The following is a 27,038-nucleotide window of genomic DNA, read 5'->3' on the forward strand; positions in this document are numbered from 1 at the left end:
GCGTACCGCGGGGCGGCCACGTCGACGAGTGGTGCACCTGGACTGCGTCGCCGCGCCGGCAAGACGGACCGGCCAAAGTTCAACCCGGAGCACTTCTTTACTTCCTTCTGCAAGAACAAGCGCAAACGCGGCGTGACGCTGGCGCGGTCCGTGTGCCCGCACCTCTCCGGTCTCTTCGCGCCCCGCTTCGCAGTGCTGCTCTCCGCCCTCGGCGGGGCGTCGACGACGGGGAAAACGTCCATGCACGTGCGCAACACAATTCACTGCCTCTACGTTGGCGACCCCTCGACTGGCAAGACGCAGCTGCTGCGCTTTGCGGCGGCCATCGCGCCGCGCAGCACCTCGACGACCGGCATGGGCAGCACCTCCGCCGGTCTCACCGTGGCCGCCGCAAAGGAGCATGGTGAGTGGGTGCTTGAGCCTGGTGCATTGGTGCTGAGCGATGGCGGCTCCTGCATCATCGATGAGCTCCGCACCGTCTCTCCAGCGGATCGTGCTTCGCTGCATGAGGCCATGGAGCAGCAGACCATTTCCGTGGCAAAGGGCGGCCTCGTCACGAAGTTGCGCACCGCCTGCGCGGTCTTGTCAGCCTGCAATCCACCGGCCCGCCGCGGTGGTCGCACGGAGATTGGCGTTGGCGGTCCGCTGCTGAGCCGCTTTGACTTCATCTTTCTTCTCTGGGACACGCCGAAGCCAGAGGTGGATGCGCGGATCGCGTCACACATGCTGCGGGCCAATACTGGTGCACAAACGGTGCTGGGGGAGGAGGAGCTGACGGTGGACGAGGTGGCGCGGTATCTTTGGTGGGTGCGCACCCAGTACGCCACGGCAGGCGGCCCTTTTCTCTCCGACCCGGCCGCTGACCTACTGAGCCGCTACTACGAGATCCAGCGGCAGCGTGGCGCCAGTCCGGCCCTGGATGACGCGGTGCCCGTGACCGTGCGGTTCCTCGAGTCCCTCGTGCGACTCACACAGGCACACGCGAAGCTGCATCTACAGACGATGTGTACGCTCGAGGACGCCGCAATGGCGGTGTTTCTCATGGAACGCACCGCGTACAGCCTCAAGTGTCCACTGGATGCTGTCGAGCCCGGAATGTACAGCAGCTCGCCGGAGCTGGACGAGGTGTTCCTCTCAGATAACCCTGCGGCGCTCGCTCAGCAGGACGCGGTGCTGTCTGCTGTCGTCGATGTCATGTTCCACTACCAGCTGCCGTCAGCGTACCACTTGAATGGGACCGAGACGAGAGGCGACGTGGAGATTGCCTTGGCTGATCTTCCCTTCATGCGGGCTATGCGCGTCGCTGGCGCGTCGCAGAATACAAACGCCTCTTCGTCCACCGGCGACGTTACAGGCGGGGATGATGTGACGGACGGCACGCTGCTGGCTCAGAGGAAGGCCCCCTCGGCCTTGCTGCAGGCCAAGACCCTCGTCGCCATCGCCAGCGCTGAGCGGCTGGCGGAGGAGGTCGGCCGGACCTCTGGCACCGCCTATAGCGTCGCGCGCTATGCCGGCTCCAGTATGGAGTGCTCCGCGGACTCGTCGCCCAAAGCCGTGGCGGATCTGTTGCGGTCTCAGTGTGTGCGTCGGTCAGCATCTGTGGCACCGTCCGCATTTGCTGCCTCGCAGCCGAGCCCGCCACCCGCTCTCCTCGAAGAGCTGCAAGCACCGGAGTACACACAGCTGACAACGGGAGAGAGGCCGAGGGAGGCGGGCGAGGATGAGCTGCTGCTACCGGATAGCGGGCACCACTCCGCCGCCTCCAGCGCGCCGCCCTCGCAGCAAATGCCGGCCCGTCCTCTTCCATCGCCGTCATTGTCCGTTCCCGAAAACGGTTCACTGCCGTACTCGCTCTTGCCAAACGGTACGCGGAAACGGTCTGCCGAGGACATCATGCGCAGTCTTCGATTCCGCCTGTGAAGAGTGTGCTTTTGGGGTGCTTGAGTGTGTGTCATTGTTTTTTTTTTATGGCGTATCAACGTTTCTCGGCTCACGCTTCTCACTCTCAGACCGACCGCTCCTGCCTTTGTCGCAGTCCCGTCGAACACTGTCCTGCGCACCTGTCTGAGCCGTCTTGTTGACAAGAAAGGTGAACAAGAGGAAACTAGGATAACGGCAGCGTGCACGAGACGCGTGAAACCAGAGCCGAGTTTTGAAGGCGCCGCTGAAGTCGATGCTGCCTTTTCGCTTGAGGGTGACTGAGGCGATGCGTACCTGCTTCGTCTTTCCGCTGCTCACCTCCGTTATTGCCTTCCACGGGGTGCTCCCCTCGCGTGCTCTGCCCTTTTCTGCCTTTTGTTGTGAAAACGATTTTTTCTCCCGGCCCCATTTTTTTTGCCTTATCGGTCTTTTGGCCGTCTCTCTCTCTCTCTCTCGACAGACACCAGCGCACCCGCCAAATTATCGTCATCTCCTTTTCCCCATGACTGGAGGAGTAGGCAGCCACAGCGACATACAAAAACGGAAAAGGCACGAAACCAGGCAAAGGGAGGTGCAAGCAGAGTAAGACACTTCCCCCCCCCCCACACACACACCACCACCCCACCACCACACGCACACAGAGTCTCTCGGAGCTGTCTTTTACTGTGGTGAGGACGTGCCGTTGGCGGCGAATACGACGGGCGAACGCGTGCCCTTGCTCTTTTCGTTGCCCCTTCCACTCCGCCCTGAGCTGGCAGGTGAGTGTACACCACTCCCGAAAGGCGAATTGGGACGCCAGCCGGCCCAGTATACGGCGTTCCATGGATCCCCACTCTATCCCATCTCCTTCTTTCACGCGATAGGAAGTACGCCAGACAGGAATGGTGTGAATGCGGCTGTGGTCTTGATGGCGCAGAGGTGGGCAGCGGGGTTGGGGGTGCGCGTGCGCTGAGTTTTCGATGGACTGGTGTCCGAAAGGGAGCTGTGCATGGCCATTCTCATGAATGGCCGCGCCTCGCGTGGCCCCGCGTTTGTGGGGCTCCCGACGGATTACGCCAGCTGCCGACGGTACCTCTGGAGCACCGAAGCCCGGTGAAAAGGCGGGCGTCCTGCGCACGTGGGGATCGTGACGGCGGATGGTTCGATCACTCATGCTACTGAGCGAGGGGGTGCAGGTGCCCGAGGAGCGCATCTGTCGCCTCGAGGCGGCGGTCAGCGGATGCGTGGACTGCCGCACGCGCCCGCTTCCGGAAGATGAAGCGGATGTGGACATGGGCCTCTGCGGAACGCTCACCTTGTCCAAAATGTCATAGCTGACCCGTATCGCCTAGGCTGGTGCATGATGCAGACCGTCGTCGTCGTCTCGACGATCTACGGCATCGCATTCAACGGGCGCAACATGACGCCAGCAGAGAACCGCGACAGTGCGGACGCATCTGTGCCATCCATATGATTGGGCAGCGTGTCAGAGCGAGCCGGGCGCAACTCTCACCCGGCCCTCGCGCACTGCCTGCCGGCGCGGGGAGGCTGAGCTATGCCCCGAGGAGGGATGCACCAGGGGTGGCGACCGGCGTGGTGGGAGCGGCTGTGAGGCGGGACCTGGAGGGGGTGGGGGCAAAGAGAAGGGGAAAGAGAGAGGTTGATAGGGCACGAGGCAGGGGCGGGGGGAGGGGCGTGCTCTCAGATGGCTGAGTGAGCGCACTGCTGCAACGCGTGTGTCCACGACTGCTTCGCACCACGCTGGTGTGGCCTTTGACAGGCCGTGGGGTGGTGTGATGTGGAGTTGGGCTCGTGTATGGCAGAGAAAAAGCTTCACGGAAACAAACTCTCTGCTTCCCTTGGTTGAGGCTCGACAGCTGGACAGGTTCTCTCTTCTCATTGTCTGGTGAGGCGCTCTCTCGTATGTTTGTCTGCTTCGCGGAGGAGGCTGGCTGGGAGGTGGAGGGAAGCTCTGGACAGCACAGTTCTAAAAGCGAAGACAACACCAGAGAGGTGAGCCTGGTGATGCGCGCAGCCCAACCAGCGGAGCGCGCGACGCGCCGAGCGGATGTGACGCGCAAAGTCCATGGGATGTCTGCGCACAGAAGGGCTTGGCTGCCTTCTCCCTCCTCTCCCCCTGTTCGTTTCCATCTCTCTCTGCTGCTGGTTCTATACTGGATGCGAGGGATTCTAGGAAAGATGATCTACACGCACAGATCCGATTGCACCAAAGAAAGAAAAAAATGAATGAAGACATAACGACGGTCGACTTGCTGTCAACGGGGTGTGTGTCTGGCTGCCGCGTGCGCGTCTGTGATGCTCTGTGTCAGGAACAGCCGCCGCCTACTTGCCGCCACCCCATTGCTCGATGGTGAGGCAAACTGAGTGCCCGCGAGGGTATCTCTTCTTTTGTTGTTTTTGTGCCTTCTCGGTCACACGCGTCACAGTGTCAAAAGGGAGGTAGATTGTGTGTGTTTGTGTGCGCGTCTTTCATTAGCGGGACGGCGGACAGCTGGAAGTCTCAGGCAACTCTCCTTCTCTGTCTTTGATGTTGAGAGAGAGAGAGATACCGGTAGGACCGCCGTTTATGTTGCATCAGTGCCCCTGGACGCTGCGCGCCTCGAAATACCTCATCATCGATGGCCATGTGTGACTCCCCCTCTCACGTGTACATTCAAACCCTCTTCTGCCCACTTCTACGCCACATCTGCTGGGACTTCGGGCTTCTCTCCACCCTCACTTGGGATGTGAACCCCCTACCCGGCCTACTTCATTACTCAAGCGCTCACAGGATTCATGAGTGTCTCTCTGAAACAAAGCGAAAACCACGCATACCACAACGCCAAGGACAAGACGCATCTCGTCGAGTGCGACAGCGGCATCTGCTCTCAGAAGGGTACCGCGCATACCATCGGTTGTCTTCTCCCCCTTTTTCTCAACCTGATTTTGTAATTTGTTTTGTACTTGCCTCACCCCTGGCGTAACGCTGCTGAGCTGTGTACGTATGTGTGTTTGTGTGCTGTGTGTCACACGTCGTGCCTTAATCCTTTCCTTTCTCAGCTTGTGCCACCGCCATAGAGTCGTGTAGTGTGGCCCTGAAGGGAGACAGTAAGTGCGACGTTGTCTTCCGCCCTTGTTTCTGCCTCTGCGCCTCTGCGAGGCCCCTCCCTTCATCCCACATTTGTCTTTGTCTCTGTTCGCAGCAGGTTGCTCCTTTCTTTTTTTCTTCTAGTCTCGTCGTTTGTGCGTGACCTTGGATCGTGTGCTGTCGGCCGCCCCCTCCCCCTCTCTTTACGAGCGTCTCGCGAGATCCTCTTGGCCGCGTGTGCGAGAGCCGCTGCACATTCGAGTAAAGGGCAGAGAGCACGAAGGGAGCGATAGGCGGGCACAAACTGAGAAAGGTAGGACGCAACGCTTATCCGCGTTGCACGCCACTTTTGACGTGGTGTGTCAGCGAGGGCTTTCATTTCGCGTTCGTTCTTCTCCACACTACTCGTGTCTTTTCTCTTTGTTGTCATCTCCAGTGCCGACCCCCCCCCCTTTCTCTCAATCTGTGGCTGTCCCTCGCGTGCATGTACGGCCGAGTAGCAAATCTGGTCCATTGGTAAAGTGAGCGGGTGCTTTCTTCGTCTTTCTTGTTGCTGTTCTGCTCGCGTGCACACGTGAACCAGGGCCCCGAGAAGGAACAGGAGAGGGTAAAGGGGGTCTCGAGGCGGACACGGGAGCTGGTGGCTGCTGGAGCACACACCAACACACTCCCCGTCTATCCACTGCCGACGTACTAAGTCAGCCACTCCTATTCCCTTCACGTCTTTTTCGATTTCTTGCGTGCGCCCTTGCTTGGTCTGCAATCGGCTTCCTGAAGGCGTGTTCTTGGTATTTTTTTCCGATACTCGGGCACCGTCTCACACCCCATACCTCACACGCCAGAGACAGCCGTATAAAGCACGCGCACTCGTACAAGAGAAAGGAGAACGCACATGCACAGAAGGAGGGGGCATACACGAAAGAAAGGTCTAAAGAAGTCTGCACCTTGTGTGTTTCTGTGGCAGCCACGAAGCTGAAAAGCAAAGCCGCGTTAATCCGACAGCTCTCTGCTAAGATGAGCGCGTCGGCGAACACGTTTCCGGCGCTCTCGGGCGGCTTCAAGCTGCCTGCTGTGACGGCTGCGCCGAAAAATGCTGTGGCTCGCATTCCGTCCCGCGTCGTGCATCAGGCACGCCCTTTGCCTTCCGTCTCGCGCGACTTGGTTGCGCCCACGCCGTCATCGACGCCATCGCTGTACCCACAGAGTCTGTGGTGGGACGCGCAGCAGGGCAACGAAGACACGGACAAGATTACGCGGAGGCGCACCTACCGGGCAAGCGACTATCCTCCCATTATTGTGGGCAAGTACGTAACGGATCCGACAGGAAAGGACTTTTCCAACCCACACTACGTGCCCGCAGGGACGGCGGCGTGCTCTCGCTCGTCGTCGCGCGCCGCAGCCAGGAGCGACCCCGGTGTGGCCGCTCTCAGCCGGGTCTCGAGCTCCACGACGACGTGCTCCACCTGCACTACAACCTCCTCGACCGTTCGCGGCTCCGAGGAAGACGAGGAAAACCTCGCGCTACGCGTTACTGCAAAGCGGAAACTGCTTACGGTGGTGGTGCCCCTCTACCCCTCCTCCGCTGCGAGCTTCTTTTTCTCGACAGCATACGTGCAGTCATCCCGAGACGCGGCGGATTGGCGAGGACCACCTAAGAAAATCAACGAAGATCTGCACCCCAACGACCGCGCCAATTTCTCGCTCTCCTACGTTTCCGTGCGCGAGAACAACCTTAATCGAATGGGGTTGTACAAGATCGGCCCCGGCGCTGTCGCCTTCAGCGCGGTCATCAAGGCCTTCGAGGCGGGCGGGCTCCGGTACACGGACTCCAACAAAGACTTCAACATACTGTGGGCCAAGCGGGTCACCGTCTATACCCTATCCTCGCTGAACGCGTACCAAAAGGTGAACCACTTCCCCGGCACGTGGGGTGTGGGCCGCAAGGACCGGCTGGCCTACAACATCCGCCGCATGCAGCGGTACTTCGGCGACGATGCCTTTGGCATTGTGCCCAAGTCGTTCCTCATCCCTCAAGACGAAGCGGAGCTGCGCCGCGATGCGGAGATGGACCCCGGCACCCCGGAGAAGCCGCTCATCTACATTCTCAAGCCCGGCGCGTCTAGCTGTGGGCGAGGGATCCATCTCTTCAAGGGCGTTCCGCCCATGCCGCGGGGGGCGATGCGTGAGAAGGAGATGGTGTGTCAGCGGTACATTGGCAACCCCTTGCTCATCTATGGCCGCAAGTTTGACCTGCGTCTCTATTGCGTTGTCACCTCCTTCGACCCGTTGCGGATCTATCTCTTTGATGAGGGTCTCGTGCGGTTCGCGGCTAAGAAGTACAGTGGCCCTGACCAGGACCTCGACAACATCCACGTGCATCTCACCAACTACTCCGTTAACAAAACGGCGGAGCTGAGCAAGGAAAGCAACGGCAAGGACTACGAGAGTGACGACCCGCTTGACATCAAGTGGTGCCTCTCCGACTTCAAGCGGCACTTGGCGTCGCACCACCCGCTGGGGCTGGCTGCCTGGGACCGCATCCAGGCCGAGTGCGAGGATGTAGTGATAAAGACGTTCCTCAGTATCGAGCACAACGTGGTGGAGGAGGTGACGCGCAACTGCGCCGATAGAAGCGGGCGCAACTGCTTTGAACTGTTCGGGCTGGACTTGATGGCGGACGACGAGCTCAAGGTGCGGCTGCTGGAGGTTAACATAATGCCCTCGCTAGCGACAGGCAGCTCTCTCGACAAAGCCGTGAAGTCCCGCATGCTGTCGCACATGTTGACGCTGGTGCGCGTCATTCCGTATCGCCGGGATAGCCAGCTGGACCCAAACAACACGGACGGCATCTACGTGCCGCGCGGTATTCAGCGGCAGGCGGGAGAACTCACCTACAAATTTGGCAATCACCCCTTTCCGAGCGCTCGTATTGTGGAGCGGCCGCTGCTGACCTCCTTTAACGACCCGAGCAACGAAGACTCGTACCTGTCCAAGTCCGAGTCGCTCATGTTGCGCGAGTATGAGGAGGAGCTGCAGTGCGCCGGCGGTTTTCGGTGCATCTTCCCCGTTGGCCGCACCGTTGACAGATATCTTCCCTACTTTTTGCATGGCGTCCGTCGCAGCAACTACCTGCTGGCGTCGGCGGCGGTGATGAAGTCGAAGCAGCTGCCCAACCAGAGGCTCTTCGATTAAGCTGGAGATGATACATACTCTTGCTGAGGAGCTTCGGCCTGCATTGTGTAAATTGAGAAGGGCAGCCAATTTAGTGGTGTGAGGTGGGTGACGGCGGCGTGCGATGAGGGGGCAAGAGAAAGGTGTGGCGTGTGGTGTGAAATGCATGCTGATGACCCCCGCCACATGCGTTGTCGTGGAAGAGAGTGATGAGGGCATCCGCTTCCGCAGCGCACGTGCTCTTCCGTCGAAAAAAGTGCGGATCACATGGACGGCAAACAAGAGCGATGGACTGGTAGCATGGGAGCGACTTCACGGCAGCACCGACGTCTTGATTAAAGCGGACACGTACAAACTCATCGACGCTTTGCTCGCACCCTTTTCACGTACGCGCGCACGTGCTGGTGCCCCTGTTCTCCTTTTCGCTGTGTGGGCGTGCCCTCATGTTGACACTTACACTCGTGCGCGTTTGCCGGCATGCGCAGGTGTGCGGGCATTGCCATCCTACTCAGGTTGAGCGATGCATGACGGTGAGAAGGCTGTACTTGCATGTGCGCTGTTTTGCGCGATATGAAAGGTGCGAGCTTGCTCGTCACGCACGCGTGTTTCGGGACCCTCATTCAGCACAGCTCGAGCCTACCGCGAGCGATGGAGGGCAAGCTACACCCACCACTCATCACAGCCACCGTAACGACGGCATCGGCCAGCAGCCAAAGACGCTTCTGCGTGTGAGTGCACCCGTTCATCTCTTGGCGTCGCTGCCCGGTATACAGTGCGGCTGGCTTGCTGCTCTGACGCTCCCTCTTCCTAATTACCTTTTTGTGAGTAAAGGTGGCGATCTTATACCTCCCTTCTTTTGAGATGACGCGCGTCGATCGGTTTGGTGGCGGCGCACCTCTGCGCGTGTGTAGACTGTCGCGATGAGTTTTTCATGAACTCTTTTCTCTCTGTATTTCTGTGGGTGCTTTAACAGGTCACGTTATCATGTCGATACCCGTTCTTCGCTGCAACTTCCCAACGCCGTGTACTACCTTTCCAAGTGTCGCTCCCCGTATCTGCGAAGAAGTTTCGCACTCACCGCCTATGGAACTCGATCATTCCTCTTTTTGACGCGTGTCCTGTCGTCGCCTGGGCGTGCACGCCTTCGCCATCTACACCCTCAGCCGTCATACTCGTCTCTCTCCCTTCTTCCATCTCTCCCTGTATTTGCGTTGTAGTCGGTTTCTTCAGCTTGCATCTCTCTCTATCCGGTTCAACACACATCGCTGTCGGCTTCGTTTGCGGAGTTGTCTTCCGTCGTGGTTGTCTAAAGGACCGTTGTCAGCGGCTTGACGTGCGGTGCTTCCCGTAGCTTCTCTTTCTTCTCCTTCTCCCCAGCACCCCCACATTGTCATCATGCTCGACTACCTCATCCCGATCGGCATGGCCCTAGCAGGCATCGTTGTCATGATGTTCATCTTTCAGAGCATCAGCAAGTCAGAGGTCGGCGGTGAATCGATCGCACCTGCTCGCAAGCCGCGCACCAAGAGGTCGCAGCGTCCGTCGCAGAAGTACACGGACGACGTGCTTGACCTGGCCACGGAGCAGCTCATTGCGCGCGAGGTGGCCCGCAACCCCTCTGGCATGATCACCGACAGCAAGAGGGTGGCGCCAGAGACGCTCGACAACATTCGCAGTCGCCGACAGGCCAGGGAGGAGGTCCAGCACACCCAACCCCATGCCAAGACTAGCGAGCGTCAGAAGCAGTCGGCGAAGGACCAGGGCTTCAAGGTGGTGGAGAGCCCAAAGAACATGCCGAGGCAGCAGCAGCAGCAGCAGCAGCAGCAACACGAGGACAAGCAGCAGCGCGAGTCGGAACAGGTCACGTCCATCGAGGAGCTTGATCGTAAGCTGAGCCTTTTTTTTAAGAGCAGCAGTTCCCGAAAGGCAAAGGACGTGAAGCCCAAAGAGGAGGTGCAGATTGACAGCGGCATCAACCGCGGCCACGTTGTCGTGAAGGGCGACTTGAGCAAGGCGAAGAGCTGGTAAACGCCACCCACGCAGCCCGCGCTTGCCTGTGGGGTGGGTGGGTGGGTGGGGGGCGGGAGAAGGTGGAGAGGATTTGCATACATGACCTGCACGTTCTCTTTCTTGTGTTTCTCATGGCTATCACGCGCACACACACAAGTTCGGAGGTGCATGTGAGCTTTTTCCTTCCCCACGGTGTGAGAATGGGATACCTTTACTTCTCGCTCCGTCACTGTCATAGTGCGCGGGTTTCGTTGGTTTTTTTTTGGGGGGGGGGCGACGCCGGGGACTTCCTCGCTGTTTGCCGCCGCTCGAGCTCGTATGCGTGAGGGACTTTCTGTGGTGCTCTGAGTGAGTTGTTGTGTCCTTTCTCAGTGTATCGATTTCGAAAGGTAGCGAGCTCTTCCTACGTCTACAATGTCTTGCCTGATCGTGTGGTGACGTATGTGAGTTTGTTTGGTGTCTCTCTTCAGCGACCGTGGCGGCCGGCAAGCACAGGCGGACGCACGATTCTGCGTATGGTCTACTCATCTTGGATTCTCCCATTGGTGTCGCTGTCCGTGTCTTTATGAGTCTTTTCTTTGTGTTCTTCTCGCATGCAAGCACGTGCATCGACACAGGTGTGCGGCAGAAGTAAGGTGACGTACTTGTGTGAGGCAACAGACATTCTCTTGCCGGAAGTACGAAATGTTGTGCGCCTGCGTGCATCTGGGGGCGACTCTGTCATCGAAGCCACAACGAAGGAGAGAGGCTCGTGGAAGAAGGGGCTGGCGAAGGGTAGGGCAGAAGCAGGGTGCCCAAGGTGTGCGCTCAGTGTTTTCTTCGTGGGCTTTAAAAAGAAGATGAGAAGGAGCTATGCCGTCACTTGGGGTGCTCTCGTGCGTTGCCTGCGCACGTCTGCCACCCTTCACGTACCCTTGTCTCCCCCTCTCTTCCGCACCTGTGTGTCTGCTGAGGGTGACGTGGCCGCGTCCGTAGTCGAGTCAACTTCTCTCGGATGCGCGTCTCCCTTGTCTCTCTTCCTCTCTTCCTGCTTTTATGTGCACGTGTGTGGGCGTGGAGGCTGGGAACCGCACTTGTTTGCCGCAGCCGGCTCCTCCGCGCACCTCAGTCTCGTCGGCGGGGTGTCCAAGCTGCGGAACACGCCTCGCGGTAAACCACCGCTTCACTGTTGTGTTTCCAAGGAAGGTGGTCCGTCGAATTCCTTTCTTTGATTCGCGTCGCGGCCGCGTGTATTCGTTGATATGTTCCTGTGTGGACATCTGTGCATGTGAGAGTCGTGTTTTCGATGTGGTCACACACTGTTACTTTTGCAAAGGCCGTGCAGCGTCTTCTCTCGTGTCTCTGTGCGTGTGAGCGTACCCTTCTCAGGTTTCCCTCGCGCGGTCTCCGTGAGGACGCGGAATATCTCTGCCTGGTATCACAGCGTCCAGTGCACCCCCTTTCCCCCCTCTATCCCCTGCCAATGCAGAGCTTTACCTCCTCTGGTGCTGACGGGGTCCATGTGCCTACGACGTAGGGAAGCCAGTGCGCTGCATCGCGACGGATGTCGGCAGTGTGTCAGGTCCTGGATGGCGTTGCGTCGGAGCGGCCTGCGGCAGTGCAGACGCGCCTGCGCGGCTCCAGCGCATCTGTCACCCGGCCCTCACCACCGCCTGCTGGTGTGTGTGGGGCCCTGAGCGCCACACCCTCCTCCTCCGAGGAGGGACGCCGCGGGTGGCGACCGGCATGATGGGAGCGGCTGTGAGGCGACCTGCGGGGCAGCGGGGGGGGGCGGGGCAGAGAGGTTGGTAGAGCTCAGGGCAGGGGGCCGTGCTCTCAGATGGCTGCGTCGGTGTGTTGCTGTAGGGCTCGTGTGCCGCGCTGCGTCGTAGGACTCGATGGGGCCTGTGACAAGCCAGGGGTGGTGCGAAGTGGAGTGGCATTGATGTCATGACGGGCGGCAGAGACACGGACGCGTTGACGTAACCGATAAAACGGTACACACCCGCACGTTCTTCGGCATCCTTTCGTTTATCCACGTTTTGTTTGTCTATGATTGCGCGCGTACGCGTGTCTATCTGATGAAGACGGTCTTGAAAGATAACGCTCATGTTAAGGGCTCGTCATCGCGGCGGAAGGGCTATGCACCATGGAAGTGGGGCTGAAGTGGATGGGGAGGGGGGGGTGTCGGGCGGCTTTTGCTTGCCGCAGCCTTGTCTCGTATCCACGTACCCGGCTTCTTCGCTTCACCTCTGGCCGGCTGTCGCGTTGCACGGGAGCAACCCAGCCTCGCTCTTTCGACTGCTCGGTAATGCAGTCGCTTCTTCCTGGCACTGTTCTCCTCAAGGCATCGCAAGTCCGATATCCGCGCCCTGTTTCCATTGCACACTTTCGCACCCTTCTCCTTCTCCCGCTCATCAACATGCCGGCACACAAACTCACGCGCCTGCACCTCCGTACCACTCGGCCTTCTCTACCCCTCGCGACAATGATACAAACGCGCCCACGCAAAAGCTCTACGCTCTACCTCCCCGTTTTTGTCGTTACTTCCTCCTTTTACAAATTGTAATCCACTGATCGCTGTCGTTTCACCATTTTTGTAGTTTTCTTATTTTGCTGGTTTCTTCCCTCGCCGATTCGGCCGCCCGCCGCCGCTGCCCCGCCCCCCTTCCCCCTCCTTTTCCTTTTCACTCACTCAACACACTTCCTATTCTCTTTGTCGTTTTCTCTTGACCCCTCTGTGTTGCTTCCTCTCCCTCCCTTTTTTCGCTGTTTTCTGGTCTCTCCTCTCTCCCTCTCCCTTTTCCATCTCATTCGTGTCCTCTGCCGCTGTTTGCGGGGGTGGGGGTGGGTGGGTCAACGTTGGCACACAAAGCCTTTTACCTTCACGCACGTCATCACACCCGAGAAGGACGGGCTCAGGCCTTGGGGTTCCGTTTGCTTGCCTCTTGTGCGAAGCGCTCTTGTTGCGCTCGCGCCCGTGCACGCGCAAGTGAGGGAGAGCCTTGTGGAAGTGGCAAGTATCGTTCTCAGCTCCCCTTCATCTCCCTCTCTGCACGCAAACATAGCAATTCTCCCCACACTCGTCTAGTGTTATTCGGGACGACGCCCCCTTCCCCTTCCCCCTCCTTTCCCGCTTCAGATCCCGCGTCCTGCACAGGATACAACCCTACCATACAAAACGCAACAACAAAAAGGCGTGTGCGTGTGTGCGTGTGCATGCGTGTGTGCGTGCGTGCGTGCGTGCGTGTGTGTGTGTGTGCATGCGTCCCGATACGTCAGTGCGCGACTAAGAAAAAACAAAACAAAACAAAAAGCGCTGCCGCTTTTGTTTTGTTTTGTTTTTTTTTGTTGTTGTTTTGTTTGTTGTTGTTCTTCCCGTGTGCTGGGCTGTACTGCTGCACGGCGTTGCTAGCGTAGGAAACCGGCATACACACGCTCCTCCACGCTCCGGAAAGGACGGCGATAGGGGGATAGAAAAGGAGCTCCATAGCGAATACAACGGAAAAAACGGAAGGAAAAGGAACGGCACGGAAGCACAAACTAAGACGAGGAGTGAGTGCCTGGGCGCACGAACAAAAAGGGAAAGTGCACAGCCGCAAGAGACTGACTGATCGAGAAAACCTCACAGGTAAGGAAACCGGGGTATAAACTATCGAGCACGAAAGAACACAACGAAGCGACCGCGTGAGGGAGCACCTTAACTCTTTCCCGCCCTTTTTCTTTCTTTTTTTTTCGCCTGTGTGTGCTGCTGTCGGGTCTGTTCAATCTCCTTCGCCTCCGCTCACCTCCCCCCTCCCCCAACGAAATTTTTTTTGTTTTTCTTGTGCGCGTGTGCTTCTCGTTTTGTTTGTGCTTTTTTTTCTCTCTCGGTTCTCTCTTGAATGAGTTCCTGCCGGTTGTTGTCGTCTTTCTTTGTGTTTTCGCCTCTCGTCCTCTCGCCTCCTTTCGACTCGTGCGCGTTCTTTTTTTTTTGGTTCTGCGGTTGAGGTGAGCGCCTTCACTCAGGGCAGAAACCTGAAGAGAGAAAGATCAAGCGTGTGTCACCTGGAGGGGGAGACAACGCAGCTCAGAAGGTCAGAACAGCGCCAAGAGGCACGGCGTTCGTGCTGACAAGCGTCAACCAGAGAGGCAACGTTCTCCACGTCTTTGCCTCCGTCCTTTTTCCCCCTTTTGTTGTTGTTTGTCGCTCACCTTCTCAATTTTCCTTCTCTTCTCGCCATCTTTCGTGCTCGGTGTTTCTTTCTCGTGCTGTTTGTCAGGTTTGTGTTCGCTCTAGCGCTCTTCGCACACATACACACACACACACACACACACAAGCGACGTCGTCAGGTTGTCATATCAGATTCCCATTCATTTTAGTTTGGTGTTGACGACGGGCACGAAATCTGCCCACACCCAACCATCTGTTACACACACACACACAAACTCTCGCTTTCTACACCCACTTCCGACTCTGACTCGCCGCCACGTGGAGCGCTAGTTGACATACACTCCCTCCCTCCCCTTATCTTTCTCCTCCATTCCTTGTGTTACTAAGTTCTAGCAAGCTCTCTCTCTCCCTCTTTCTCTCTCTTTCCATCGTTTTTACTTTTGTGATTGCTTTATATATATATAGTTGCACTTCCGTTCCATCTCTCTCTCTCCCTCTCTCTCTCTCTATATATATATATATATCAAGTGTCTTCGTTGTTGTTTTGCTCCTCCTTTCTTTAGTTTGCGTGTACGTGTGTGTAGCATTAGCTCCTCGCTTAGCTGCTCCCGCAGTCTTTCGTTTCAACGTGTTCAGATTTACCGTCTCGAGATTCTCTTTGCTCCTGCCAGTGTGTGTATGTGTGTGTGTGTGTGTGTCTGTCTCTCTCTCTTCGGCACTCTCTTTTTGTTCCCCACGAACTGACTTACACTGACACGCACTTCACAAAGTTCTGTTCGAGGAAACGTGCGCGCTCGAGTTTGCTTAACAGCGGCCACCCTTCGCGATTCTAGCTACCTGTTTCCCTCTCTCTCACTCCTCCTTGCAGGCAGGCCACCGAAATCAGGTCAGTTTTGGCGCTTCTTTTCTTGCTCTCTCTTCTCCCGCATTTCGTTTCTCGAGTTGTGACTTGTGTGTGTGTGTGTGTTGGTCAGTGCGCTCATCTCTTCACACATTTTTTTTTTTGCTTCTCGTCTTCCGTGTTTCGAATGTGTTTCTGTTGTACGAGCAACGGTACTAGCGGACTTACTTACACCCCATTCTCGCGAGAGCTTCGCGCACGAGGCGAAAGCTTGCTAGATACACACACACATACACACACACTGACGGAGCGAAGCACGCACACTTATACACAGCCACCCCTGATCCGGCGCACCCCACCACCACTTCCCTGTCACGCCTCTCTGTTTGCCTTCTCCGGCGCGGGCTTCTCTGTTTCTTGTCCTTCCAGTTTTCATCTCCTCTTCCTCGCCTCAGATCCCGCGCACCTTTTTTTTCTTGTTTCTCTTTGTGCGTGCGTGTGCGTGTGTTCTCTATCTCTTATCTCTAAGGGACTCTTTTTTCTATTTTGCCTCCATCGCCGTTTGACTCGCACTCTTTTTTTCGTATTGCTCTTGAGCATCTTCTGCCATCCCCTAGTCTCTCGACGGACCCCTCCCGCCTCACCGTTCTCCCTTCTTCCCTTGCGCAGACTTTACACTCGCCCAGCACGGTGTCAGAGGCTGGCTGGTGAGGTGTGCGCACAGAGAGTGCTTCAGACGCAGTTCCAGCACTGGTCCGCGCCACTGCTCGTACTCGGGCAGAGGGACAACTGCTTCTTTACTTTGTCGCCTTCCGCGGTAGCGGACGCGCTTTATCCCGCCTGAGACGGAATCAGCCGCCCGGTTGTGAGTACCCTCTCTTCTTGTCTGTGTCTGCGTTGGCGTGTCCTGCACGAGAGAGGGAGATTAGAACACGCTACGCACGGCACATATGTCCGGCTTCGATTCCCATGGCAAGGCCATGGGAGAGGCGCAATCCGATAGGCAAATGAGCACCTCGTCGCTCACCGCTGCAGCACGAGCTACCCCCAATCCGGCCGCAGCGGACGGTGGCGCTGTCGCCCATGCCGGCGGTTCCCCTGTGGATAACGAGATGGACGAGCACGTGCCACCAGTCATTGCCCACGTCCGCAAGAACTTCGGCGTACTCGCCCCTACCATTGAGCCCTTCATCTACCGTAGCGGTTGCCTCAACAAGTCAGTGGTAGACGTGTACAACAACCTGTCGCGCAACTACATCGCCATTGTAGACGCTGCCCTCAAGCAGGTAGGGTTTGAAGAGTTCACGATGCAGATGCAGATCATGCTGACCCAGATTCTGTCTGAGGAGTTTGGCGAAGATACAGAGTACCTCGTCAACACCATCCTCACCTACACCGGCGCCGACTCCCTGTTCGTCTCCCTTCTCTCGAAATCTATGCTGGACCAGGTCATCACGTACGCGCAATCGATCATGAGCGGCAACATGTATGGCATGAGCTACAACATGCAGAGCGGCGGAGGTGGCGGTAGTCGCGGTACTGAGGGTGTCGGTAATAGTTACTACCGTGGTGCCCAACAGCATCACGGATACCGTGGTGTCGGTGAGAACGGCTCATCGCGCGATCTTCGCGGCAGCTCCGTCGCCGCCAGCCCTCCTCATCAGGACGGGTCCACACCTCAAAAGCCGTACCGCAGCAGCGGCCTCCCACCCCACTCCAGCGACCCAGGCAGGGAGCGCAGCAGCGATGATTTGCGGGCCACTACCGACGTAATCTCACAACGCGAGGAGAGTCGGGATTGGGGGGGAGGCGCTTCAGTGCCGCCTCGCGGCGCTACTGTGACGGGGGGCGTCCACATAGATTCTAGTGTTGGTCCCCGGGGCGGTGCCGCTCCCATGAGCGGGATGGGCGCAGGTGCGGCCAGTCGCACCGAGGTGTCCGTGAGCCGGGCCATGAGCGAGACTGCATCCGGAGCAGGAGCAGTGCCACGGCACACACACCATCACTTCTCTTCTGCAGCGGCCGCCGCTCCTGCCGCCGCTCTCGCCGCGAAGCTGTCGTCGATGGAGCGAGGTGGGATGACCGGGGTCCCGCAGCACAACCTCCTACCCCCGCGAGCCTCGCCGGCGAGCAGCCAGCCGCGCGTGCCCACGCCAGGGGCGCCAAGCGTGTCGCAGGCTACCACCACTTCCCCGATGCCGACGATGGGACGCGGCGGGCCGAGCATCCCGATGCACCACCATCACCATCACTTGGGCATAGGCGCAATGGCAACGAACAGTTCCGCGGCCAGTGACTGGGCCGCCAGCAACAGCGTATCTGGGTCCACAACAAACATCAACGCCTCTGGGCAGCGTACCCTGACCCCACCAACGCCGCAGTCCGCATCGATGCAGCAACATCAACATCAGCACATGCAGCAGCAATCCCAGCAACAGTTGCCGCAGCTGCAGCAGCCGACGCGCACCATGAACATTCCCGCCCCCTTGAGTGTGCAGCGCCGCACGGAAAAAAATGCGGCAGCAGCCGCAGCAGCGGCGGCAGCAGCCGCAGCTGCCGCCCCGGCAGCCGCAGCCGCGAACGGCAGCGCGCCTGCCAATTCGTCTAGCCCCAATAATAGTAGCGCGGCTGTAGAGGGAGGGGTTGCGCCACGCACCATGTCCGCGCCTCTCGGTGGGAGCGCGAACGTCCCGGCGCCGCGCGGGGCGCAGTCGCTCCCCCATCACCAGCACCACATGCCCGTCTCTCACCACCATCACCATCACTATCATTTCGTCGCGTCCCCGCCCGCGGTCACTGCAGCTGTGCAGCCGCCCTCCGCTACGCACTTGCCACCAGCTTCCGAGGAGCGCGTTGCGACCATTTCCGCCGACTCCACGGACTCGCCGGTGCCGGAGACGAACTTGCCCGCTAATCAGACCTCTGCATCGACCTCAGCTCCGGTCAGGTCCCCTCCTGCCACCAGCGCCTCGACGACTTCCGCACCCCCGCCAGCCTTGCGTGGCCTAGGCCGTATCCCCTTGCACCATCACCACCATCATATGCACTTGATGGTGAATAAAGTAGATGCACCTTCGGCGCCGCAAAGGCAGCCGCAACCGATTCCTGCGACGTTGCAGCCGCAACCACAGCCGCACCTGCCGCAGCCGCAGCAGCGTGTGGCCACCGCAATCGACATGCATGACCAGCAGCAGCAGGAGCGAACGAACGCCGCCAATGGTCGCTGGCCCAATCAAAAGGAGGAACTGCGAGGCATGCTGCTGACCGCGCGCGTATCGGAGAGCGCGGTCACGTACTTGCTGACGGACATGAACATAGAAGAGCTGCGAGGCTTGAAGTACGTCGATTTCGAGAAGAAGCTTCGTGGTGGTATTCCGCTGATGTTAGACCGCCAGCGCATTCGTCAGGTGCTGTCCAGCAGCGCTGCTGCGCAGAGTCAGTCGAGCGACAACGACGACTCCGCGACGAGCTCCAACCGCAAGACTGCAACCAGCGGAGTGGGCGCAGAGGAGGAGGCAGGCGGGTCTGGACTGCCTCGGCGACCCCCGGCCATTTCCACTGGCGTGCAGAGCCCAGTGACGTCGCACCAGTCCTCGCCTATTAGCAAGGCTGGAGTACAGGTGCCGCAGCCTCGAACGAAGATGCAGCAGCAACAGCAGCAGACGCAGCAGTCCATTAACGGCGGCAGCGCCGTGGCCTCGCCAGCGGATGCGAGCTTTTCCTCACCGGAGAAGGAGTCTGACAAGCGCGAGAGCGGCACCAAGACGGGGAGCCCGACGACGGCTAGCGGCGCACCCCCCTCCCCGGTGCCGACCTCAACTCCGGCGCCTTCCCCCAACAGTAGCTATAGCCCTAGTACTCGCAACGAGGATCCCGAGGATAGCCGTGAGGAGGAGCAGCGGCGTGGTAGCGGACGCCGCGGCGGGAAGCGTGGCGGTCTGGGCCGCGGCGGCTTCAGCTCATCGCGCGTGTGCAGGTTCTTCGGTACTGCAGAAGGGTGCCAGTACGGAGACAAGTGCCACTACATGCACAGCAAGTGAGCTGCTATAGCGACGAGGGCGGATAATGTAGCGTTAAGTGTTTCCAGTGACTGTCAGGCGGGCGTAGAGAGGTGTACCCCTTGCTTATTGAATCCCAGTGCTTGCCCCTGTGCTTCTTGTACCTCATGCTGCTGGCGGGAACCCTGCACGGCGCTCCCGCCCAACCTCCTTCGTTTCCTCTTGTGCGCACCATAACGCACTGCTACGCGCCGCGGAGTGGCCGCTTGTGTGGTGGTGCTCGTCGTGCGGATAGTCGGGCATGGCAGGCGTGCTTGAGTATCGGTGAACTTCCTTTCGCTTTGACCTCGTGTCTTTCTCGCTGCGAGCGCGTGCGGTGCGTGCGGCACATGCGTCCCTTTCCGCCGCTCACCACCACCACCACCACCACCCCATCTCTTGCCGTGCGGCAGTGTCTTCCGTGTCGCTGCTTGTGTTTGTCGTTGTTCTGTGCTGTTCGGTCCTCTACCCCCGCACCCGACTTTTCCTTGTCGATTTTTTTCTTCTCCTTCCCTTTTTCCTTTTGTTTCCCGTCTGTTCTTTCTTTACATTTTCCTTGTACGCTCTTCTGTCCTCGCGTTGTGTTGTTTTTCTTTTTTTTTTGCCTTGTTGGGTGCCGGCAGGTGTGTCGGCGCGCATGTGTGGGCGTGCCTACCTGCGCGCGTGCGTACATATACGTGTGTGGGTGTGTGTGTGTGTGCCTCCCTCTCTCTGTGTGCTGGATTGTGGGCTCTTCACAAACGACATATGTTTTTTCTTATTGCGTCCGGGCTGTTCTCCTGTGTGTTTGTGGGCGTGGGGGCGTTCTCCCGCTGCCTTGTCGCCTTTTTGAAATTGCTGAGAAGAAAACATATACAGCGAAGGAAACGATCACGTGAACAACAACAAAAAGAACGATGAAGCGTTCCTTCCGATTTGTCTGCCCATCGGCTAGCAAGAGCATCTCGCGCCCCTCCCCCCTTCACCCCCCCCCCCCCCACACACACACCTCGCGTCTTGCTCCCTTCCCCACTTGCTCTGTCCTACGATTCACAGCAGCACAGGAAACAGAGCAAACACAGGCCAAATCGAAAAAGTGAGAGCGTGGGGAGGGGGGCATGCGTCTTCGTTTCTCCTCCATTCAATACAGGATTGGGCGATGTGAGCCGCTGTCAGCAGGTACGTCTGTATATCTGTGCGTTTTTTTTTTGGTGTGTGTTTTCTTCTGTGGTTGTTGTCTGTGTTGCCGTCCTCTTTTTTTTGCTGTTCTTTTTCGTTTTACGTTCATGTTGCGTGTGCGTGTGAGCGCGTGCTTTCTCGAGTTTATCTCCTCTTTTTTTTGCTGTGTGCTCTCTCTGTCAGGCCTTTTAGGTGGCACTCGGGCGTACACACACATACACACACACACACCATCACCGCCGCAGTCACCACGACATGCATGCACCCACACACACATATTTCATATACACAAACACACACATGCACACACGTACTTGCTTTCTATCTCTGGATATACGCACAGTGATGCACTGTTCTGCGTCGTATCTTCATACACATGTGCATAAGCTTCCACACATACAATCAAGCTCGCCTATTGACCTATCTTTTTTTTCTCGTTTGACTTTCGCCTGCCCTTCACCACGTACGTGTGGTGCGTCTGCCTGGGGGGAGAGAACGAAAAATTCCGAAGACAACAGCAAGAGACTGGTGCTACGGACTCTTCCGGGCCGTTTCTTCACTGTTCCTCGTTCTCTCTGCTTCTGTGAATGTCGACTTTGGGGCAAGGACGCGTTGGAGGCGGAGGGAGAAGCTTCTCATCTGCGTCCGCGCCTCCACACACCAGTATGCATTTTCATTCGTTAAAACGTCCTTCTTGTTGGGAGATTGCTGCGCACACGAGGGGCGAAAGGAAGACGGGGCAGGGGGCGAGACGCATCCGCACCTCCTCACCTCCCCCTTCCACCGCTGCCCCCATCATCGCCGGCTTGTCTGCGTTCGCATTGCATTTTCGGTTTCCGGGATGCTCATTGACGTCAGTTTCTTCCCTGCGGCTGCTTCCTCCTCATAATTTGTATGCCCCTGTCCATGGAAAGCCCCTTCTGACTCGCTGCTGTTTCGTGGGGCTGCTCTCGTGCTCCTATTTCTGACCATCTGGCAATGCCCGACGCAGAAGGTGAGGTCATCCGAGGAACTTTGTTACTGCGCCCACGCGCTGCCATGCGCACCGCAACGGGACGTCCATCGGAGGAAAGCAGATATGTGGAGGACTGCAGAAGGTGTGGAGACTTCGACTGGGCTGTCGAACTCTCTTCCGCCGCTCTCCTCGCACCACCTACAAGCTTCGTGATCTCGAGTCGGCGTTCTCTCGCGGACGCAATGGCAGCAAGGGGCGCATCGGTGCCAGAACACGGCGACGTGGTGTGTTTTGCTCGGCTTATGCCGACTTACTGGCTCATCTTCCGACGTGCACGCAAGCACGGTTTTCTTCGTATGCGTCTGGGGTGTGTCTGTGGCGCCGCGCTCGCAGGTTACCTGAACACTGACGGACACAGACTCAAGGATTTTCTGCATTCGCATCCTGGATGTTTGGCACGCGAGTGGAAAGCTCTCCTGTTGCCCCACCCGCCCCCGACACCACTCCTGTAGAGGCCTGCGCATCTTCTTGTCGCCCTTGTTTTCTCAATGCAATTTCCAAGCGTAAAGGTGTCCACGTGTGTGCATGTGTGCATGTGTGTGTGTGTGTGTGTGTGTACGTGCGTATGTGTATCTGTACGTGTGTGTGTGTGTATTTTTTGTCTTGTTTCTTCTTGTCTTTCGTGTTTTCCTCTCGCTTCTTGTCTTGTTGCATTTTGCTTCTCTAAATTACGTTTTTCAATCGAACAAACCAACAAAGCCCCTCCTCCTCCTCCAAAAGAAAACGGCATACACATAAAGCCTCCCTCCCCACCCCGCCCCTCAAGCACCACCTGTAGCACCGATGCATTGTCGCCTTTACTGAAGAGGCCCGTGGCAAGATGCCTAAAAAAAAAACATCAGAAGAAAAACAAGAAGAAGCAATGCAACGACAACGCGTGACACACACGCACACACCAAAAACAAATCGAAGGGGGTGCAGACACTCGAATCAAACTGGTGACAGAGCTGTTTGGCCGTTCCTGTGCACCTGGGCAGTGAACTTGGTGTGTTACTGAAGAGCACCCTACGCAGGCTTTGTTTTTTTGGCACTCCGCCCTGCAGCCCGCCTCCTCCCTCTCTTTCGGCTCACTACATCTTCTTCCGTCGTGCTCTACGTCTAGAGTGGTGTGGCGTCCGAGAGTGGAATGGGGGCGAGCTAGCATTCCGTTGCAGTTTTCCAATGGTATCTACGCTTGCCGCTAATCTCGGTAGTGCCTAAGTGGCGGAGAAGGGCACTGCTACACTATCCCCTTTGCTGCAAGGTATCTCAGCCGGGTCTCTGTCCTCAATCTCTCCTCTGGCCTTTTTTCTTTTGTCTCGCCGTGTGGGTGAGACGACGCATCTTCTACGGCGCCGTCACACCCACCCATTTGCACGCTGCCTCTCCTTCAACTTCCTTTTGTTTGTGGTCTGTGTTGGGGGGGGGGGAGGAGTGGAAGTTCCCAGCTGCAGCAGAACGGAAATCTGAGAAGCGCATCCACGCCAAACAAAAACGCGCGCCGCTTGCAAGCGGCTTCTCCATCGACACGTTTTCATCTGGTTTCCACCGTTTTCACTTGTTAGGTGGCCACACACCAAAATCGACATGAGCTCGCTGCCGACCGCTGCTGCTGCAGCTGTCACCAGCTCCAGCAGTCCCCCTGGATCACCCAGTCGCCCTACGGCACCCGGCTCGCCGACCAACTGTTCCCTCCTTACCCCCTCAGCAGTGCCGTCACCAAACGCTTCAGCGCCTCTTACATCGCAGACAGGCGCTCTTACCGTCGGTGCGACTTCAGGTACTGGCCAGCTCACTGATGGCTCTCTAAAGCCTCTCTCAACCGACTCGACGGCGAACAGCGGCGCCGTCGGCGCAGCCACGACGTCGTCGTCGTCGTATGCGAACGCGCTCAACAACGGCATGGGCACTGGTTATGGGATGGGTAGTGGGTACGGTATGGGCATGGACCCATACGGTATGGGGGGCATGTACGGCGGGTACGGTGGCTTCGGCATGGGTAGCATGTATGGGGGCCTTGGCATGATGGGCATGGGTGGGATGGGCATGTACGGCATGGCCATGACCCCCGAGGCGCAACGTGCACAGATGATGATGTTCATGACGAGCCGCATTATGGAGCTGTGGGGTATGTTTTCGCAAGTCATGCAGATAACACTCGGCAGCGCCGTTCAGTTTTTTGGCGAGTATGTCGGCATCAATCAGCGCATGGGGCAGCTGGAGGAGGAGAACCTGAATCATGAGGAGCGCTACATGAGCCGCAAGTACGAGCTGCGCAAGGCCCTCTCCGATATTCCGCGTGAACAGCGGTATGTGCCGAAGCGATCACGGGTCCGCAAGCCGAAGCAACCCTCCTTTCTCCGCAGCTTCATCCTTCGCCTGCTTCGCCACGTGGCGCTCTTCGCAGTCGCCTACCTCCTCTCGAAGCGGATCGCGCTCTGGGCGATGGCCCCCTCCGGTAGGAAACTTTTAGAAACGTCTGCGTCCGAGGCAGTGGTCTCTTCGGACGCCTCCCATATTCGCTTGTGACACGCACCCGCGGCACACATCCGTCGATGTTGGAGAGGAGGAGCATGGGAGCTGATGACCGGTGTTTCTCCGCTGCAGGGGAGTGACCCCAACAGCTTTACCACAAGGGCCTTGCTCTTTTTTTTTTCGCAGGCTTGCTTTTTTTTTGCACTTGCGCACTTCCTCTCTCTCTCTTTCGCCACTCCGCCCTCCCCTGTTCTCTCCATCTCTCGGTGGACCGACGCAGCGAAAGGGATGGAGGTGGGCTAGGTCCATAGCGCTGGCATTGGCGTACACGGCGCTGGCCGTGACACACAGTTTTGCTTGGTCTTTGTCATCTGTACATGCTGGGTCCTTGTCTCCCCCTTCTGCATTTTAAATCTCTCTGTTCTTTCACTGTTGTGTGTGCGGTCCTCTTCGACGGCTGTGCTGCTGAACGCACCAGGCGGCAACTGTATTAAGAGGCGTGGAAGGGACACACCCACACATACAAAAGCCAAACGGAAAGGAGGGCGTCTTGACTGCTGGCGGCACAGCGAGCAGCGACTCTCCGAAAGATGGGGCGATGTGGCAGGGGTGCGTGACCGCAGCGGTGAAATCGACTACCCCGCGCTCCCCCTCCCCAACCTCCCACTCGAGAAGGTCTAGGGCGAAATGGATCGCAGGCTTCTCCACGTGTCGCGTGTGTGTGGAGGGACTTCGCTGACGCCTTCGCTCATTGCCGTCACCGTCACTCCCCAATGGATCTTGTGTGGGCAGTGTGCCCCGGACTGGGGTATAGGAGACTGGTCACTGACAGCGATGTAAGGCGGGCTTGCATTCCCAACTTTTCTTTTACCTTTCCCCTTCTCCCGCGATTTCTACGTGATGCATGTGTGCCTCACGGTGGGCGAGTGGAGCGGTTACATAAATCCTGACTGCTGTGACCACGTCACCTAAACGAACGCCACTCGCCATTGTCTTGTGAACACCTCGGCCGACTTTAGCGACTCTACACAAGTGCAGCACCGCCTTCACGGTGGAGTTTGTGTGCAGAAATGAGCGCGGGCGCGAAGGTGTTCTTCAAAAAGGTGGGCTTGCCGGCCATCGGCTTCGGCATCGGCTGGGCGGGCTTCACGGTTGTCGAGCAGAGCGGCTTGTTGAGCGAGCCGATGCAGCGCTGGCTCAATGTGCACAATCTCAAACTGCAGCTCTACACCCAGTGCCTGCTGCCGACCTCGGTGGTGGAAAAGTACGGCTACCCAGAGGACAGGCTGCGGTCCATAATCGAATTCCTGGAAAAGGGTTACAATGAGTCCGAGGTGGCAGAACGCATGACCTTCGATGAGGTCTTGAGGCAGTGCGCCGTGCCGGAGCAGTTGGCGTACCTGGAGGAGCACGCGTCGGAAGAGATTCCGTACTTTTACATTGCGGACATCTTTCATTCCTGGGCAAACCTGAACGTCGACAGCTTCGTCCGGCAGCAGCCGCAGTCGCCCGCGGAAACGGCGACGGACGCTACGACCTCCACGTCTGCGGTCGCGAGCGCTGCCACTTCTCCCCCACTTGTCCTCCGCAACGATGATGCGTTTGACTCGGAGGTGCTGTGTAGCTCACTGTGGGAGAAGATGATTCACAATGTCATTCCATTCGACGTGGCTATTCGTGCTCTGTGCGTCTTGGTTGTGAACAATTGCGCCAATGCGCGGCGTCTGGCGCGGATGTCATCGCCGGAGCGCGTGGTCGAGCTGTACAGCGAGTACACGGACAAGATCCAAGCGGATCAACGGCAAGGCATCGGGCCCGATGTGGTGTCCCCCAAAGAGGTCACCGCCGCCACACTTTTCTTTCTGCGCGCTGTCAACGACGCCTCGGTTCACAGGCGGTGGATTCCGCTGCTGGGGGCATTTAGGCCAGACCCATACCCACTTGCACGGAAGGTGTCGCCCGAGTTGTGGTGCCGTGCCTTTGGCAACCTCACACCAGCAGTGACAGGCGCGACGTCCGAAACGGCGGTGGTACTGGCAGATGTCATAAATGAGCGGCTTCGGTGCGTCGAGCTGCGTAAGGTCGAGGCGGCGCCGTGACAGTCGTTGGCTTCGTGACATTGACAACACGGGAGTGCACCTGCTGGTATGCGGGCGTGTGTGTGTGTGTGTGTGTGTGTGATCTACGCCTCCGTTGAGGGTGCTTTGTAGGCTTATTGTGTTTGCTGTTGAGCGCGTATTGTGCTGCGATTCTGGCATCCTCACACAGATCTGAAAGTGACTGGACTACCCGCAATATACCGGAGCTCAAGTAGGCGGAGGCTGCCCGTTTCTGCATGAGACTCCTTGGTACACGGTTGCCGGCAAATTGCTTGCCGACCCCCGTTTCAGCACTGCCGCATGCTCTCTGTGCATGCTCGCACACTCTTTCCGCGAGCTCAGGGACTGATCTCTGGCCCGCGCGCCTCACACCGCACTCTGAGGTCTCTATGGCTTCTTTTAATGCTCTCACACACACGCACACACACACACACACACACACACGCCTTTCCGAACACAAGCTCACCGCCCCCTTGTCCTGTTCTGTTTCGAACGCCTTTTTCTTCGTCATCCGCTTCACGGCTCACTGGAATTTACTACGGAGGTGTGTACGTGTGTGTGTGTGTGCATTGGTGTTGTTTGCCTATGCGTAGATCGCTGTTGCGCTACTCTCGCTATCAGAGCAGCCGAATCGTGCCTCTCCCCTTGAGCACCTCAAAATGCTTCGGCTTCGGCGGTCGCTTAAGCTTCCCCGCGTAAGGGCCACCCCCTCTCCTCGCGAAACACAAAAACTAAAAGTACCGTCTCAGCACTCGCATACGTCCGCTATCTCCTCTGTCCCTCTCTCTTGATTTCAGCTTTAGCTCGCCTTAACCACTGTACTCGTGTTTGAGCCTGTTGTCGTCCACGTTGCGTCTCCTTGCGCGCTCCTTCTTTTTTTTTTTCGTTCTCTACTCTCATACACCAACGCGTCGCCCTGGCCGTTCAGCGAGTGAGCAATGCTGCTAAACAACGAGCCCTCCCCGGCGGTTCACGTACAGCCGACACTGGCGGCCGCCTATCAACGCACGCGCCTGAAGGCGAACGCGGTGCTTCTGCGCTACGGACACTTCGTCCCTATTGTAGCGGTGGTTTTCTGCCTCATTCTCTCGACTTCGATCTCTATTGAGCGCGAGATAGCCTACAGTCGAGCCG

At 57.9% G+C, this 27,038-nt stretch overlaps 6 protein-coding genes across 6 annotated transcripts in view; all 6 read left to right on the plus strand.

The window, feature by feature from the left end:
- Positions 1-1,920, plus strand: part of LMJF_35_4910 (putative DNA replication factor) — a gene marked incomplete at both ends in the record, with an annotated part of 2,727 nt that extends 807 nt beyond the window's left edge. The window contains one exon of the mRNA XM_003722838.1: positions 1-1,920. This exon is cut by the window's left edge and continues 807 nt beyond it. Within this exon, the coding sequence (XP_003722886.1) occupies positions 1-1,920 (1,920 nt within the window).
- A 4,081-nt stretch (positions 1,921-6,001) lies between these two features.
- LMJF_35_4930 (putative tubulin tyrosine ligase) lies at positions 6,002-8,179 on the plus strand (the record flags this gene model as incomplete). Its single annotated transcript, XM_003722839.1, has 1 exon — positions 6,002-8,179. The coding sequence occupies one exon, from the start codon at positions 6,002-6,004 to the stop codon at positions 8,177-8,179; it is 2,178 nt and encodes a 725-aa protein (XP_003722887.1).
- Positions 8,180-9,553: 1,374 nt separating this feature from the next.
- Positions 9,554-10,186, plus strand: LMJF_35_4940 (conserved hypothetical protein; the record flags this gene model as incomplete). Its single annotated transcript, XM_003722840.1, has 1 exon — positions 9,554-10,186. The coding sequence occupies one exon, from the start codon at positions 9,554-9,556 to the stop codon at positions 10,184-10,186; it is 633 nt and encodes a 210-aa protein (XP_003722888.1).
- A 5,905-nt stretch (positions 10,187-16,091) lies between these two features.
- On the plus strand, positions 16,092-19,181 carry LMJF_35_4950 (conserved hypothetical protein; the record flags this gene model as incomplete). The annotated part of the gene is made up of 1 exon (XM_003722841.1): positions 16,092-19,181. One exon carries the CDS (start codon positions 16,092-16,094, stop codon positions 19,179-19,181), a length of 3,090 nt encoding a protein of 1,029 aa, XP_003722889.1.
- A 4,051-nt stretch (positions 19,182-23,232) lies between these two features.
- On the plus strand, positions 23,233-23,859 carry LMJF_35_4960 (conserved hypothetical protein; the record flags this gene model as incomplete). Its single annotated transcript, XM_003722842.1, has 1 exon — positions 23,233-23,859. The coding sequence occupies one exon, from the start codon at positions 23,233-23,235 to the stop codon at positions 23,857-23,859; it is 627 nt and encodes a 208-aa protein (XP_003722890.1).
- Positions 23,860-24,875: 1,016 nt separating this feature from the next.
- Positions 24,876-25,904, plus strand: LMJF_35_4970 (conserved hypothetical protein; the record flags this gene model as incomplete). Its single annotated transcript, XM_003722843.1, has 1 exon — positions 24,876-25,904. One exon carries the CDS (start codon positions 24,876-24,878, stop codon positions 25,902-25,904), a length of 1,029 nt encoding a protein of 342 aa, XP_003722891.1.
- Between the last annotated feature and the right edge of the window lie 1,134 nt (positions 25,905-27,038).

This window comes from Leishmania major, chromosome 35 (genome assembly GCF_000002725.2).
Source record: "Leishmania major strain Friedlin complete genome, chromosome 35".
NCBI lineage: Eukaryota > Euglenozoa > Kinetoplastea > Trypanosomatida > Trypanosomatidae > Leishmania > Leishmania major.